The following is a 13,626-nucleotide window of genomic DNA, read 5'->3' as shown; positions in this document are numbered from 1 at the left end:
AATTGAGATAATGATTTTTGGGTTATTTCTGAATGAATTCTATTTATGAAAGGCAACAGCCCTGTTGCGCAATCAGTACAGTAAGTAGGTGAGCTAAGTATTATATCAGGTCTGTTCGAAAAGTTACAGGACTTAATTTATTTCAAATACATACAAAAGCTTATGAACTATAGTAATATCCTCTTTGAAATATTCTATGCAATACAACATTCCCAGCATTTTCCCCCACTTATGGAAGTATTTCTGGAACTGTTCTAAACAAACAGCTTTGAGTTGCTCCATTGCATTCTGTTTAATTTCATTTACGAGTACATCTTGAAACCTTCATTCTTTACATACAAATTTTAGCTTAGGGAATACAAAAAAAAAAGTCACAGGAGACAAAATCTTGTGAACAGGGTGGGTGAGGTATAACTGTAATGTTCTTTTGAATCAGAAACTTACAAGATAAAAGAATGAATGAGCTGAAATCTCAGCACAAACTTTGCAGTGATTCTCCTCATTTCCACATCTTCTGTCAGAATTTGGTGGCAAGCTCCAACTAAGATTCTTGTTTCACAAACTAGCTCTTGAAGAGTAATTTGCCAATTTCTTGGTGATGTTTTTGCAAACACAGACCACCAAATTGTGAGTTTGAGATGTCAATGGTTGTCCAGCATAAGGATCATCTTCAATCAAAGTCTGACAATCTTTAAACCTTTTAACCACTCAGATGACTGAGTGGTTTAAAGGCATTACCCCTAAAAGTGGTAATGCCTTTAAACCACAAATCTAATTCTTAATGTTTTAAGAATTAGATAAGGTTTTTCCCTCCCAAGTTTAATGTAAAACTATGCACATGCATTATTCATTAATTCCTGATGCCAGAACACTCAAAAAGCTTGTGTTCATTCATCAAAGAACTGCAGGGTCACTGAGGAGACAAGGAGACACAATGATTTTGGGTTGTTTTATCATGCTATGTCTATAAACATATCTGCTTAAAAAACAACATGGCAGCATGCCGAGTATTCTTTATACTTATTTTTTTGTCATGAAAACTGAAGATATGCTAGTTATCTGGAGTAATTACTTTGAAAGATTGCTAAATGAAACAAGCAGTATCACTACTGTTGTAGAAATTTCCCAACTGGAATACAGCAAGAAATACATATTCATACTTCAAGTAGAAAAGCAATAAAAAAACTGAAATGTGAAAAGGCAGCTTAAGTAGATGAAATTCAACCAAAACTCCAATGTGGAAATATAAAAATTTTACAGTAGCTGCACTGCATAATTCAGAAGCCCTGTCAGAAGGTTGAATTCCAGATGGAGTACAGCGCTCATAGTACCATCGATAAAAAGGGAAATAAAACTGAATGAGAATTACAGAATTATTTCCTTACTGAGTGTTCCTGATAGATTTATGCAAGTATGCTTGAGAAACAGTGAAGAAAAATTGTGAAAGAGAAGCTTGGTGAAAAACAAGCTTTATTTGGGCCAGAGGTTCTCAGGATCAAATTTTCACGATCCAGTACAAGTATGCAAGATTCTCTGTCTAAATTGAACTGTCGTAATAAATTTGATGTGAAAATCAGCAACAAAAGGGCAAAGACAAAGAAAATGGCAGAAATATTGAAATCAACTGATTGGCAATCCCATATAACAAGTAAAACCTTTCAGCTATTTAGGCACAATTATTAGTGAAGATGGCAAATTAAATATAGACAACAGAATTTTTAAAGCTGTATGGTAGGAAGTCAAATGAAAATCAAATGAAAAAAAAAATTACTCAAAAAACTAAATTAGCTGTATACAAGACCATATTTAAACCAATTTTAACTTATAGATTTGAGAGCTGGGTGAGAAATAAAACACCTGATCAAAGACTGGAGAACTCAGATAAGAGAGTTCTGAGAAAGATTAGTAAACAGATGGCAGTATCACATTAAAAATTATAAAAGAACTTGCCATTGTTAATATTCAGGAATGTGTTAGTTGAACTAATGTCCCTTAAACAGAATGGGCGAGGAAAGATTTAGCAAACAAGTGTTCTTTGTCAAGTTGACAGAAGAAGACATTAAGATGTAGGTGGATCGATATAGTAAAAAAAACCTTAGAAGACAGAAATATTAGATCTGATAATATTGGAATATTGACAGATAACAGTATTCAGGAAAGTCACAACCCTAAGTGCAGTCAAAGGTATATTGAAGTTTGTGAAAATACAGAGTGTAAGTTTGTTGGAGCTAAATGCTGCAAAAATCAGTTAAAAAAATTTTTTTTCACTCACAAAAGCCTTTCAAATCTCATTATTTCAGAAGTTAAGTACATATTTCAAAGTAAGTTATGTGATAAGAGTAAATTATATTATAAGACTTCCTACCCTTGAGGAACTGTTATTACATAACTTACTCTTATCATAACTGTTAACCACTTTCAGATCTGTGAAACAGTATAGGTGAGCATCTTCATATGTCTACTTGTCACCTCCCATAGACATGGTAGCACTCTTGTCATTGTAGTATGTCAAAACTGCTTTAGTCTGATGAACAGTAGCAGCTTTTACATTTTGTCCACTGAAATAAGCTTAATGAATAGCTGCAGAAGATTAAATATTCACAAGCTAAAAAAAAAAAACTAAACGACAATACCACACCAAAAGTAACAGCAGCCTTGATATCAGAAAAACAGGCATATGGTTGCTTTAAAACCACAGACAAAGTTCACCTAGTAAGACGATGCTCTGCTTAAATCTAAATTTTATCATACTCAAGGCTGAAGTCTCCTTCATACCAGATATTCTTTTATAAGAATCACTACTAGTTAATGCAAGTGATGACATTTGCTCACTATCACTGTGAATGTACTGCACCTTAGTAATGTTACAGCAAGTGATATACATAAGACTTTATTACGCTCAAAGAATATAACTGTAAAAGCAAAATGCACAAAATATTTTAGCTAAACTAATTATTTTTCTTTTTAGCTCTATAAACATTAAATATTTAAAACCCACAAAATTAATTCCAAGGTACGAATTCTTTTTGGTGGCTCTTAAGGAATCAAATTGTTTAAGCAATGACATAAACCTGTCCAGTTGCAATGTTTGTTTGATTAGTATACTGAAAAACACATTGAAATAAACCTGCATATTAAAAAGTACCAGTCCAAGAATTTTAAAAGTTTGAAGTGTTAGAGAGCAAAACGGAACAGGTAGCAATAGCACTGCTTTCAGTACCACAATGAGAACACAAAAAATTAGAAATTATTGAATTGTTTCCTACACTCTATGGCATACCATCAGGAATAAAATACTTTAATTTGATCACCTTAACAAATTGATCCCTAAAACATGAACTACCATATGTAGATTTGTTATTAATATGTCATTGACATATGTACAGTTGCACTAGAGGAAGTCTTTAGAAGCCTTGATTGAGAAACAAAAGGAATAAACATAAATGGAGAAAGGCTGCATCATCTGAAATTTGCAGATGATGTCCTAATAGCAGATAATCTTGAAGATCTGGAAGAAAGGCTAAATCAGCTAAATGAAGCCACCAGAGTAATCGGATTAAAAATAAATAGAGAAAAAACAAAAACAATGATGAATAAATACATAAACCAAAGAACTGTCAAAGTCGAAAACCATGAAATAGAACAAGTTACTTCATATGTATACTTGGGCCAATTGTTATCCTTTGAGAAGTGCCAAAGAAAAGAGATTGAATGAAGAAGTCAACTTGGATGGATGGTTTATGGGAAAATGAGAGACATATTCAGAAGTTAGATCCCTATGAGTCCTAAAAAAGGAAAGCTTTCAACCAGTGCATACTTCCTGTCCTATCATACGGAGGAGAAACATGGACTTTAACAGAAGCCCTAAACAAAAAACTGAGAACAACACAACATCGCATGGAGAGAAGTATGCAAAAAATAAAATTAAGAGATAGGAAGACAAATACCTGGATAAGATCTCAAACAGGTGTGATGGATATTGTAAAATACATTAAACAGGCTAAGTGGAGATGGGCTGGCCATATTGCCAGATGCAGTGACGGGAGATGGACTAGAAAAACAACAGAGTGGAGCTCAACGGATGGAGCAAGACAAAGAGGAAGACTGAGAAGAAGGTGGAGAAATGAAATGGAACAAATTGCAGGAGTGAGATGGATGGGAGAGGCAGAAAATGAAGTGGTCTGGAAAACCATGGGGGAGACCTTCGTCCAGCAGTGGACAGAACAAAACGGTTGAAGAAGAAGAAGAAGAAATACATATCTGAAATCTTAGCATGGTATGCACCATGCTGAGATTTCAGATATGTGGCCTATTATTGAGCTGCACCATGGAATTTATAATAACTTAGTTCCCAGCCTCTTTGGTCTTTTGTATATGCTTGACTATAGCCAATTAAAATAAAGTCATAGGTTGTGCTACACTGTGTTAAACATCTTATTTTAGCGCTTCTTTGAATTTGGGAATATAACTGTTGGATTCAATATGTAGTATTCTCATGTTGAAAGTTTTTTACCTTGGGCTTATTATACATTAAAGATACCAAAAAATTATACACTTGGTTTTAATCCTTTTTCCTAAGGAAGCAAAACAATGTTTTGTGCTTAAAATATATTCACATCTGGGTTACTTGTATATAGAGGCTGATGATTTCATATCACTTGCCTTAGTATGTATCCCATAATGCAAAGCACACTCCCTTTCAGGCGTGTATAATGCTATGCATAATGGGAAGGGCCACCACCCAGACTGGTTTCAATCTTTATTGAGGTCTCATCAGTGGGAGCTAGATCTGGGAGAGATACCAAGGTTGAAGTAATGCAGAAGTCATATTGAGCACCTTTTGGCTACGTGTATATGAGATATACATGACTTCTGCATTACTTCAACCTTGGTATCTCTCCCAGGTCTAGCTCCCACTGAAGAGACCTCAATAAAGATTGAAACCAGTCTGGGTGGTGGCCCTTCTCATTATGCATAGCATTATACATGCCTGAAAGGGAGTGTGTTTTGCATTATGGGATACATACTAAGGCAAGTGATATGAAATCATCAGCCTCTATATACAAATAACTCAGATGTGAATTTGTTTTGCTTCCTTGGGAAAAAGGATTAAAACCAAGTATATAATTTTTTGGTATCTTTAACATAGTATTCTTGTGAGTTGTCGATGCATTTGATGCTTTTCGTTGATAGTATGAAAAGCTAAGCCAGGTTTGTGCACATGCCTTTTTCCAAATTTTTAATATGCACTTTCATATGAATCATTAATGTCGTCTGCCCAATGTAACATATTGCAAAAGATGTAAAACATCTCAGCATGATGCACATCATCAATTTAACAGCAACTCTATGACAGTTTATGTTTTATGACTCAATCTGTTAATATAAGTTTTTCAAATTAAAATATTTTATTACTAATGAAGTACAGTGTAGAAAACTTGTTAGTTCAAACCAGAAGTAATAATACCATAGATTCCAACTGCAGAAGCTTAATGTTAGGTGACAATAGTATTTTTTTTCTCTAAATGACTACATCATTATAAACTGTTGAATTATATCATTATAAACAGAGAAATCGGACTACTTGGGATTATAAGATACACAGAGTTTTCCAATACCAAAATAACAAGGTTTGACTTTATAACACAATAAGGTTATTAAATACAATATTTACATACATGAGTGACTCCCACACGTATCTCTCTACTGACAGTTGATCCTCCTTTAATCATTTCTCCAGCACCACTCTTCAAAAAGCCAATGCCTCCTCTAAGAAAACCTGAAGCCATTAAAGTAAGTACCTCTTCTAGTGAAGCCAACCTATTCTTTCCTACTACAAATATAAATGAATTATAGATAAATTTAAATTACATTATACTCAACAATAAATGTATCTGTTAGCTTCTATACTGTAGTTATTTTCCATGCTTAAAAAATAATCAATATATCCATAAGCAATTATGAATTTATTCAACCTACTGTTAAATCTTGAATGAAAGAGAATTTATAATGTATTACCTTTCATTCAGATTTAACAAGTATCTAAATTCTCGATGTAATACTTGTATATTAATACAAAGAAATTGAATGTAAATGAAATGATAATAACACCCTTGATTTGAAATTTGCTGAATATTGTATTGTCAAACGTCTTATGAAAAAGAAAAAAGGGGGGAAAGTAATTTAGGAATGGGTGAATTATGTTAGTATGCGAACATTAGGCTAAAATCCCAGACAAGATAAGAAGATTAAATCATGACCTGAGGCCATCACATACGCAAAGGTCTACGTTGCGTGTGGGGGTCTCCCGTGGATGAGATCGAGAAGCGTTGGAATGAAGTGCAGAGAAATTGAGGTGCCGTGTGAAGGTCATCGAGGGAGTATATAGTTTTTAGCGACACAAAAACGAGGCTTTTGCCTTTTGGTATTGCCTCAGATCTGTTCCAGTCGTTCCCAAAGAAAGGAAGTTCCAGTGAGGTCAGGGTGAGATCAATGAGAGTGGCTATGCGGCCAAGTAGAATGCCAACGTGAGTATAGGTTTCGGCATAGCAGAAGGTCAGCATAGGCCAAGAAGGAAATGCGGAACCTCGTGGACCAACATCAGCAGCAGTGCGTCGTGAATATCGTAGGTAATGAATCGTGATTGTATTCGCATATCTACCTTCCAGAAGCAAAAACCGAAGGAACGTATCAGCCAAGTAACCTCGTCGAAAAGGGACCAGATGATATACAAAGAAAGTTAGATTGTGACAGTAAAAGGGACTAATTAGACAACTCCTTTTGTTCTTCAGAAGAACTTTTACAAAAAGAATTACAGTATATTAATTCCTCCATCATATCCAATAGCTATAAGAAGTCCTTTATAAAAAGAGCTTTAAGTAGTCATACTCCAGCATCCTCTTCAAGTACAGAAGAACCTACGTGTATATCTATCCGTACACAGGGTTAGTGAACACATAGCTCATCATCATCATCAAATTCCTGCCATGTACCCTCAAGGGGTGTGCAGGATATGACAGTACTACATGAAAAATTTACATCATTACTAACTTCCTATCTACAATTTTCCTCCAAATCAGTCTGATACTTGTCAAGACTCCAACATTATCAGATCTTATATTTCTATCGTATAAGGCACTTTGTACCATATCAATCCACCTATATCTTGGTCTTCCTCTGGGTCGTTTTCCTGCCAACCTGGCAGAGAACACTTGTTTTGCTAATCTTTTGTCTCCCATTCTATTTAAGTGACCATACCACCTGAGATTAGCTCTGCTAAGGCATTCCTGGATGCTGACAATGTCAAGTTCTTTCCTAATATCCTCGTTTTTAATATGATATTGCCATTGATGCCATCTGTTCACACCTATAACTTTCTCAGGACTCTCATATCTGCGGTCTCTAGTCTTTGATCAAGTGTTTTACTTCTGACCCAGCTCTCAGATCCATAAGTTAAAACTGGTTTGAATACTGTCTTGTATACAGCTAATTTAGTGTTCCGACTAATTTCTCTCTTATTCCATATGAATTTATTCAATTGACTTCCCACCATACCAGCTTTGCTGATTCTGTTGTCTATTTCTATATTTAATTTACCATCTTCAGTAAAAATCGTGCCTAAGTAGCTGAAATGTTTTACTTATTCCACAGGTTCTCAATTCACAACACAGTTGACATTTTCAATGATTCTGCCTATTTTCATTGTCTTTGTCTTTTTATTGCTGACCTTCATACCATATCTATTACAACAGCTATTCAATTTAGTCAGAGAATCTTGCAGACTTGTAGCGGATTTATTTAGAAGTATAACATCATCTGCATAAAGCAAAGAGCTGACATTAACATCTCCAATTTTGATATCAGGTTTAATACCACTTTTCTTCATAATGTGATCCATATAGATAATGAATAACATAGGGGATAATGTACATCCTTGTCTCACACCAGATTTAACATTAAACCATCTTCCTGTACTTCCTTCAATTCTAACTGCTGACTTACAACTCAAATAAAGACTAAGTATTGCTTGATATAATGCCCCATTGACACCATAACCTCCACATTCCTAATGTCTCCAAAGGACAAGCTCCCACATCTCAGCTATCCAAGTGTCTACCAGATTCCCTGCTCGTGTGGATTATCATATTTCGGACAAACAGGAAGATCTGCTCAGGTCCGGTTAGAAGAACACCAGTCGTACATCCAGCACCTTGAACCCGAACAATCTGGAATTGCAGAACATGCAATCAACACCAGACATAGAGTTAAGTGGAACAAGACAAAAGTCATTCACAAAAGTCGGTTCCTAATGGAATGGCTATACAAAGAAACATGTGAAACATTACTTCACTCCCCTAATCTAAACAGATCCAATGGTCTATGTCTTTACCCCTTGTGGGAGATAGTACTTTATAAAGCAGCAAATCTTTCCTAACATATAATAAACATATACACATATATATTTATAAAAAAAATAATAAAAAATTTTAAAAACATTTTTTTAATTTTTATTTTATATTTATTTTTTAATTATTATAATTGAATAATTAAATAATTATTATTTAATAATTAAATTTAAATTATTAAAAATAAATAAAATAAATAAATAAATAATAATAATAATTAAATAAATTTAGGAAATTTAACCTTAGCTACTTAGGTGGCGCTTTGTGAATATAACAGTTATTGTTTAATTAGCCTTGTACCTGTACTGATGATGCCTGTGATACTCAGGTTCTACAAATAAAGAAAATTCTACGAATAAAGAATAATTTATGTGAGTTAATTCTGTTATTATAATAGTTAGTAATATGTCTACTCATGGTATTTCCTTACTGAAAATCATTTTCATTAACCTCCTCCATATCTCCAATAACCATGTTAGCGGGGCTAGCCTTCCTGTTCTCGCCTGCTGTGCTCTTTTTAGCACTACTTTTCTTGTGAATTTTTGGCACCATTTAAACTTATTACTGAAACAGCTTAATATAAATATCTTATAAAATGCTAAATACACTGAAAACACTAATATACTATAAAACATTAATTTTCTAAGGGAAAAACACAATAAAAACAGACAAAAAAATCACCAATTTCACACAAGCACCAAATTTACCGACCAACCACCATGTATCATCAAATCAATTCCTCACATACAGATAGTATACTGTTTTGACTAATTTCTCTCTTATTCCATATAAATTTATTTGACTGACTTCATATCATACCTGCTTTGCTAATTATGTCATTTATTTCCATATTTAATATGCAGTCTTCACTAAAAATTGTTCCTAAATAGCTGAAATGTTTTGCTTGTGCTATAGGTTCCCCATTCAAGATGCAGCTGATGTTTACCCATTTCTGCCTTGCACAGCTTGTCTTTTTATTGCTAATTTTCATACCAAATTTATTACAGCAGTTCTTCAATTTAGTTCAAGAAACTCAAAGATTTGTATGGGATTTATTTAGGAGGATAACATCATCAGCATAAGGTAAAGAGCTGAAATGTCTAATCTTGATATCAGGTTTAAATGCCATTTTTCTGCATAATGTGATCCACACAGATGATGAATAGCCATGGAGATAATATGCATCCATGTCCCACATGTGATCAAACATCAAACACCATTTCTTTTCGCACAAAGAACACCATTTCTTTTCACCATCAGCATAAGAAGCTAATGCTTCTTATGTTGATGGTGTCAATCTAAACAATCTCTGCTGTTCAGTTGGCATGAGCCTGTGTAGCTCAGTGGAAGTGGTGTTTGCACTCCTCTGCACTAAAGTGCCCAAAGATAGAATTAAGTTTAAGTCTAGTCACTGACTAGAGGAACTTTTTCTAAGTCTTTTTTTGACCAGTTCCTGAGTTATCGATCTCTGGAATGGACAAGCAGGTTTTTTCTCCTGGAAACTTGGGTTTTTTTTGTCTCTTAAACTCAAGAAAAGTGACTGAACCCATACTATTTCAGACATTAAAAATATTCTGTTAGGGATGATGAAATGGCAGCACTTATTGAGCCGTCTCTTTACTGCAGGCTGCTTAAATTAGTGATAGCCTTGGACCAGCTCTAATTGGCTACCAGTGGAGATTGAACTGCCCACTCAGTCTCCAAAAGTTAGATAGGGCTAAAATGGCCATGCCTATTTCCTATACAGGAAGAAAAGTCGTTTAGCTGATTTTTTAATTTTTTTTTATAGCTGAAACATTTTGCTATTACTATAGGTTCTCCAATGAGGATGCAGCAAATGCTTTCCATGTTCCTACCTATATTCATAATCTTTTTATTGCAGATTTTCATGCCAAATTTGTTGCAGCAGTAACTTAGTCAAGGAATCCAGAATGCTTGCACTGGATTTGATACCACATTCCTTCATAATGTGGTCCATACAGATGATGAATAAAAGCAAAGATAGGGTGCATCCTTGTCTTACACCTAATTTTCATCAAACCATCTTGTTGTATCTCCTTCAATTCAAACAACTGACTTACAAACTTAAATATAGATTATGTATTGGTCTGTACAATGTTCCATTTACCTCATATAATTGTAGTGATTTGAAAAGCTTTTCTCCTAGCACTTTTTTCATACACCTTTTACAGATGTACACAACATAAATACAGATTCTTGTTATATTCACAATTTCTCAACTATCTGTCTTAAAGTCAAAATCTGATCTTGGTATTGCTTGTTTGGCCAAAACCAAGCTTGTTCTTTCCCAAAGTTTCTTATCCTTTTCTTGAGTGTATATGCATAAATTTTACTTCAAACAATAGATAGGAAAACTCCTCTACAATTCTTACATTCAGTTTTATTTTCCTTTTCACAGATGTGTACCACAAGAGCACTGCTTCTATCATCCAGAATTCAACTTTCCTTCAGAGCCTTGTGAATTGTGCAATGTAGCCACAGCAAAATTTTAATACCTCCATATTTAAGCATTTCTGGGTGAATATCACCTCCTCTAGGTGCTTTTCCATATTCTGCCATCAGCCAGAATGTGGAAAAGCTTAAAGCCTTTTTGTCTCAAGTAGTACTCATATGTACATCAAATAGTACATTCCACTTGAACATCAGCAAAAACTATTCCATCATCACCCTTTCATTTAACATTCTTTCAACATACTCTAACATCCAAAATATCTATATTTTCAGTTTTTATATTACCATTATCATCTCATTCCTTTCATAATACCCCATGTCCCAGACCTTTTGGCAACTCATATAGATACCTATATGAGTTGCCAAAAGGTCATCATCATCATCAAATTGCTGCCATGTACCCACAAGGGGTGTACAGGATATGATAGTACTACATGAAAAAATTACATCATTACCAACTTCCTATCTACAATTTTCCTCCAAATCAGTCTGTTACTTGTCAAGACTCCAACATTATCAGATCTTATATTTCTATCGTCTAAGGTACTTTGTACCGTATCAATCCACCTATATCTTGGTCTTCTTCTGGGTCATTTTGCTGCCAACCTGGCAGCGAACACTTGTTTTGCTAATCTTTACTCACCCATTCTGTTTAGGTGACCATACCACCTGAGATTAGCTCTGCTAACGCATTCCTGGATGCAGACAATGTCAAGTTCTTTCCTAATATCCTCGTTTTTAATATGATATTGCCATTGATGCCATCTGTTCACACCTATAATCTTTCTCAGGAGTCTCATATCTGCAGTCTCTAATCTTTGGTCAAGTGTTTTATTTCTGACCCAGCTCTCAGACCTATAAGTTAAAACTGGTTTGAACACTGTCTTGTATACAGCTAATTTAGTGTTGCGACTAATTTCTCTCTTATTCCATATGAATTTATTCAATGGACTTCCCACCATACCAGCTTTGCTGATTCTGTTGTCTATTTCTATATTTAATTTACCATCTTCACTAAAAATTATGCCTAAGTAGCTGAAATGTTTTACTTGTTCCACAGGTTCTCCATTCACAACACAATTGACATTTTCAACGATTCTGCCTATTTTCATTGTCGTTGTCTTTTTATTGCTGACCTTCATACCATATCTATTACAACAGCTATTCAATTTAGTCAGAGAATCTTGCAGACTTGTAGCGGATTTATTTAGAAGTATAACATCATCCACATAAAGCAAAGAGCTGACATTAACATCTCCAATTTTGATATCATGTTTAATACCACTTTCCTTCATAATGTGATCCATATAGATAATGAATAACAGCGGGGATAATGTACATCCTTGTCTCACACAAGATTTAACATTAAACCATCTTCCTGTACTTCCTTCAATTCTAACTGCTGACTTGCAACTCAAATAAAGACTAAGTATTGCTTGATATAATGTCCCATTGACACACCATATAACTGCAGCGTATTGAATAGCTTCTCTCTTGGCACCTTATCATATGCCTTTTCCAAATCGGCAAAACTTAAATACAGATCTTTGTTATATTCCCATGCTTTCTCGACTATTTGTCATAAAGTGAAAATCTGATCCTGACAACCTCTATTTGTACTGAATCCAGCTTGTTCTTCACAAAGCTTCTCCTCCACAATCCTTCCCAACCGTTTCTCAAGTATACTTGCATATATCTTACCAGGAACACTCAGTAATGAAATGCCTCTGTAATTCTCACATTCAGTTTTATTTCCCTTTTTATATATGGGTACTAGGAGAGCTCAACTCCAAACATCTGGAATTTGTTCCTCTATCCAGGCTTTCTGAACTATGCAGTGCAGCCACTGTAAGACTTTTATACCACCATACTTCAGCATTTCTGGTCGAATATCATCTACTCCAGCTGCCTTTCCACATTTCAAGCCTTTGATGGCTTTTTCTACTTCAAGTATGGATATGTATTCCTGCCTGCATGCCTGGTCAGTGTTTTTTACCACTGTGCTGTCATCACTGCTTGTTTCATTTAGCAGTTTTTCAAAGTATTTACTCCATACTTCAAGGATATCTTTTATTCCAGTTTTCATGTCACCTTTATCATCTCTAACTCCTTTTACAGCACTCTTTCCTCCATTCCTAATCTTCTTCAACAACCTCCAGAATATTTTGCACCTTCTTGATATTTATTTTCTATATTCTTGCCAAAGTCCTCTTATGACTTTTGTTTAGCTAGTTTTATACAGTATTTAGCATTCTTGCATTTGTCTCTATATTCTCTAAGAGCACAAGCCGACTTATTTGACAGGAACTTTTGATATGCTTTCTTCTTTTCTTTCACTGCCTCTTTAACTTCCTGTGTCCACCAGGGAGTTCTGATTTTTCTATCCCTGCAGACAACCTCACCACATGCCTCTCTGGCTGAATCAATCAGTGTTTTCTTCAAGGCTTGCCACTGAATCTCCAAGGTTCGGTTCCTGTTCTCAAACTCATTCCATTTTTTCTTCAATAATCTTTGTGTATTTTAGTCTACAGTTCACATCTGAGAGCTGTTCAAGTTTTATTCGCTTTAAAACTTTCTTACATGTTATTCTTTTCAATATGAAATTCAATTTTATCCTGCTCAAGACTAAATAGTGATCACTTCCAATTTCAAATCCTCTGTACACTCTGGTGTCCTGCACCAGGGAGAAAACATCACTATCAACAATAACATAGTCAATGAGACTTTTCTTATTCCTAGGCTCTTCTCT

The 13,626-nt window shown here is 34.7% G+C and overlaps 1 protein-coding gene across 4 annotated transcripts in view; it reads right to left on the bottom strand.

The window, feature by feature from the left end:
- The window catches only part of LOC150095098 (HEAT repeat-containing protein 5B), a 665,516-nt gene that overhangs the window by 517,690 nt on the left and 134,200 nt on the right, over window positions 1-13,626 (bottom strand). For all 4 annotated transcript variants that reach the window (XM_090410861.1, XM_090410863.1, XM_090410862.1 and 1 more), the window contains exon 7: window positions 5,679-5,833. In XM_090410861.1, coding sequence (XP_090266987.1) covers window positions 5,679-5,833 — 155 coding nt within the window. The remainder of the gene's footprint in view (window positions 1-5,678; window positions 5,834-13,626) is intronic.

This window comes from Typopeltis vanoorti, chromosome 21, assembly GCF_054136105.1.
Source record: "Typopeltis vanoorti isolate ZY-2024b chromosome 21, IOZ_Tvanoo_1.0, whole genome shotgun sequence".
Classification (NCBI taxonomy): Eukaryota; Metazoa; Arthropoda; class Arachnida; order Uropygi; family Thelyphonidae; genus Typopeltis; species Typopeltis vanoorti.
Note: the sequence above shows the minus strand (reverse complement) of the source record. Positions and strands in the feature narration are given on the sequence as shown.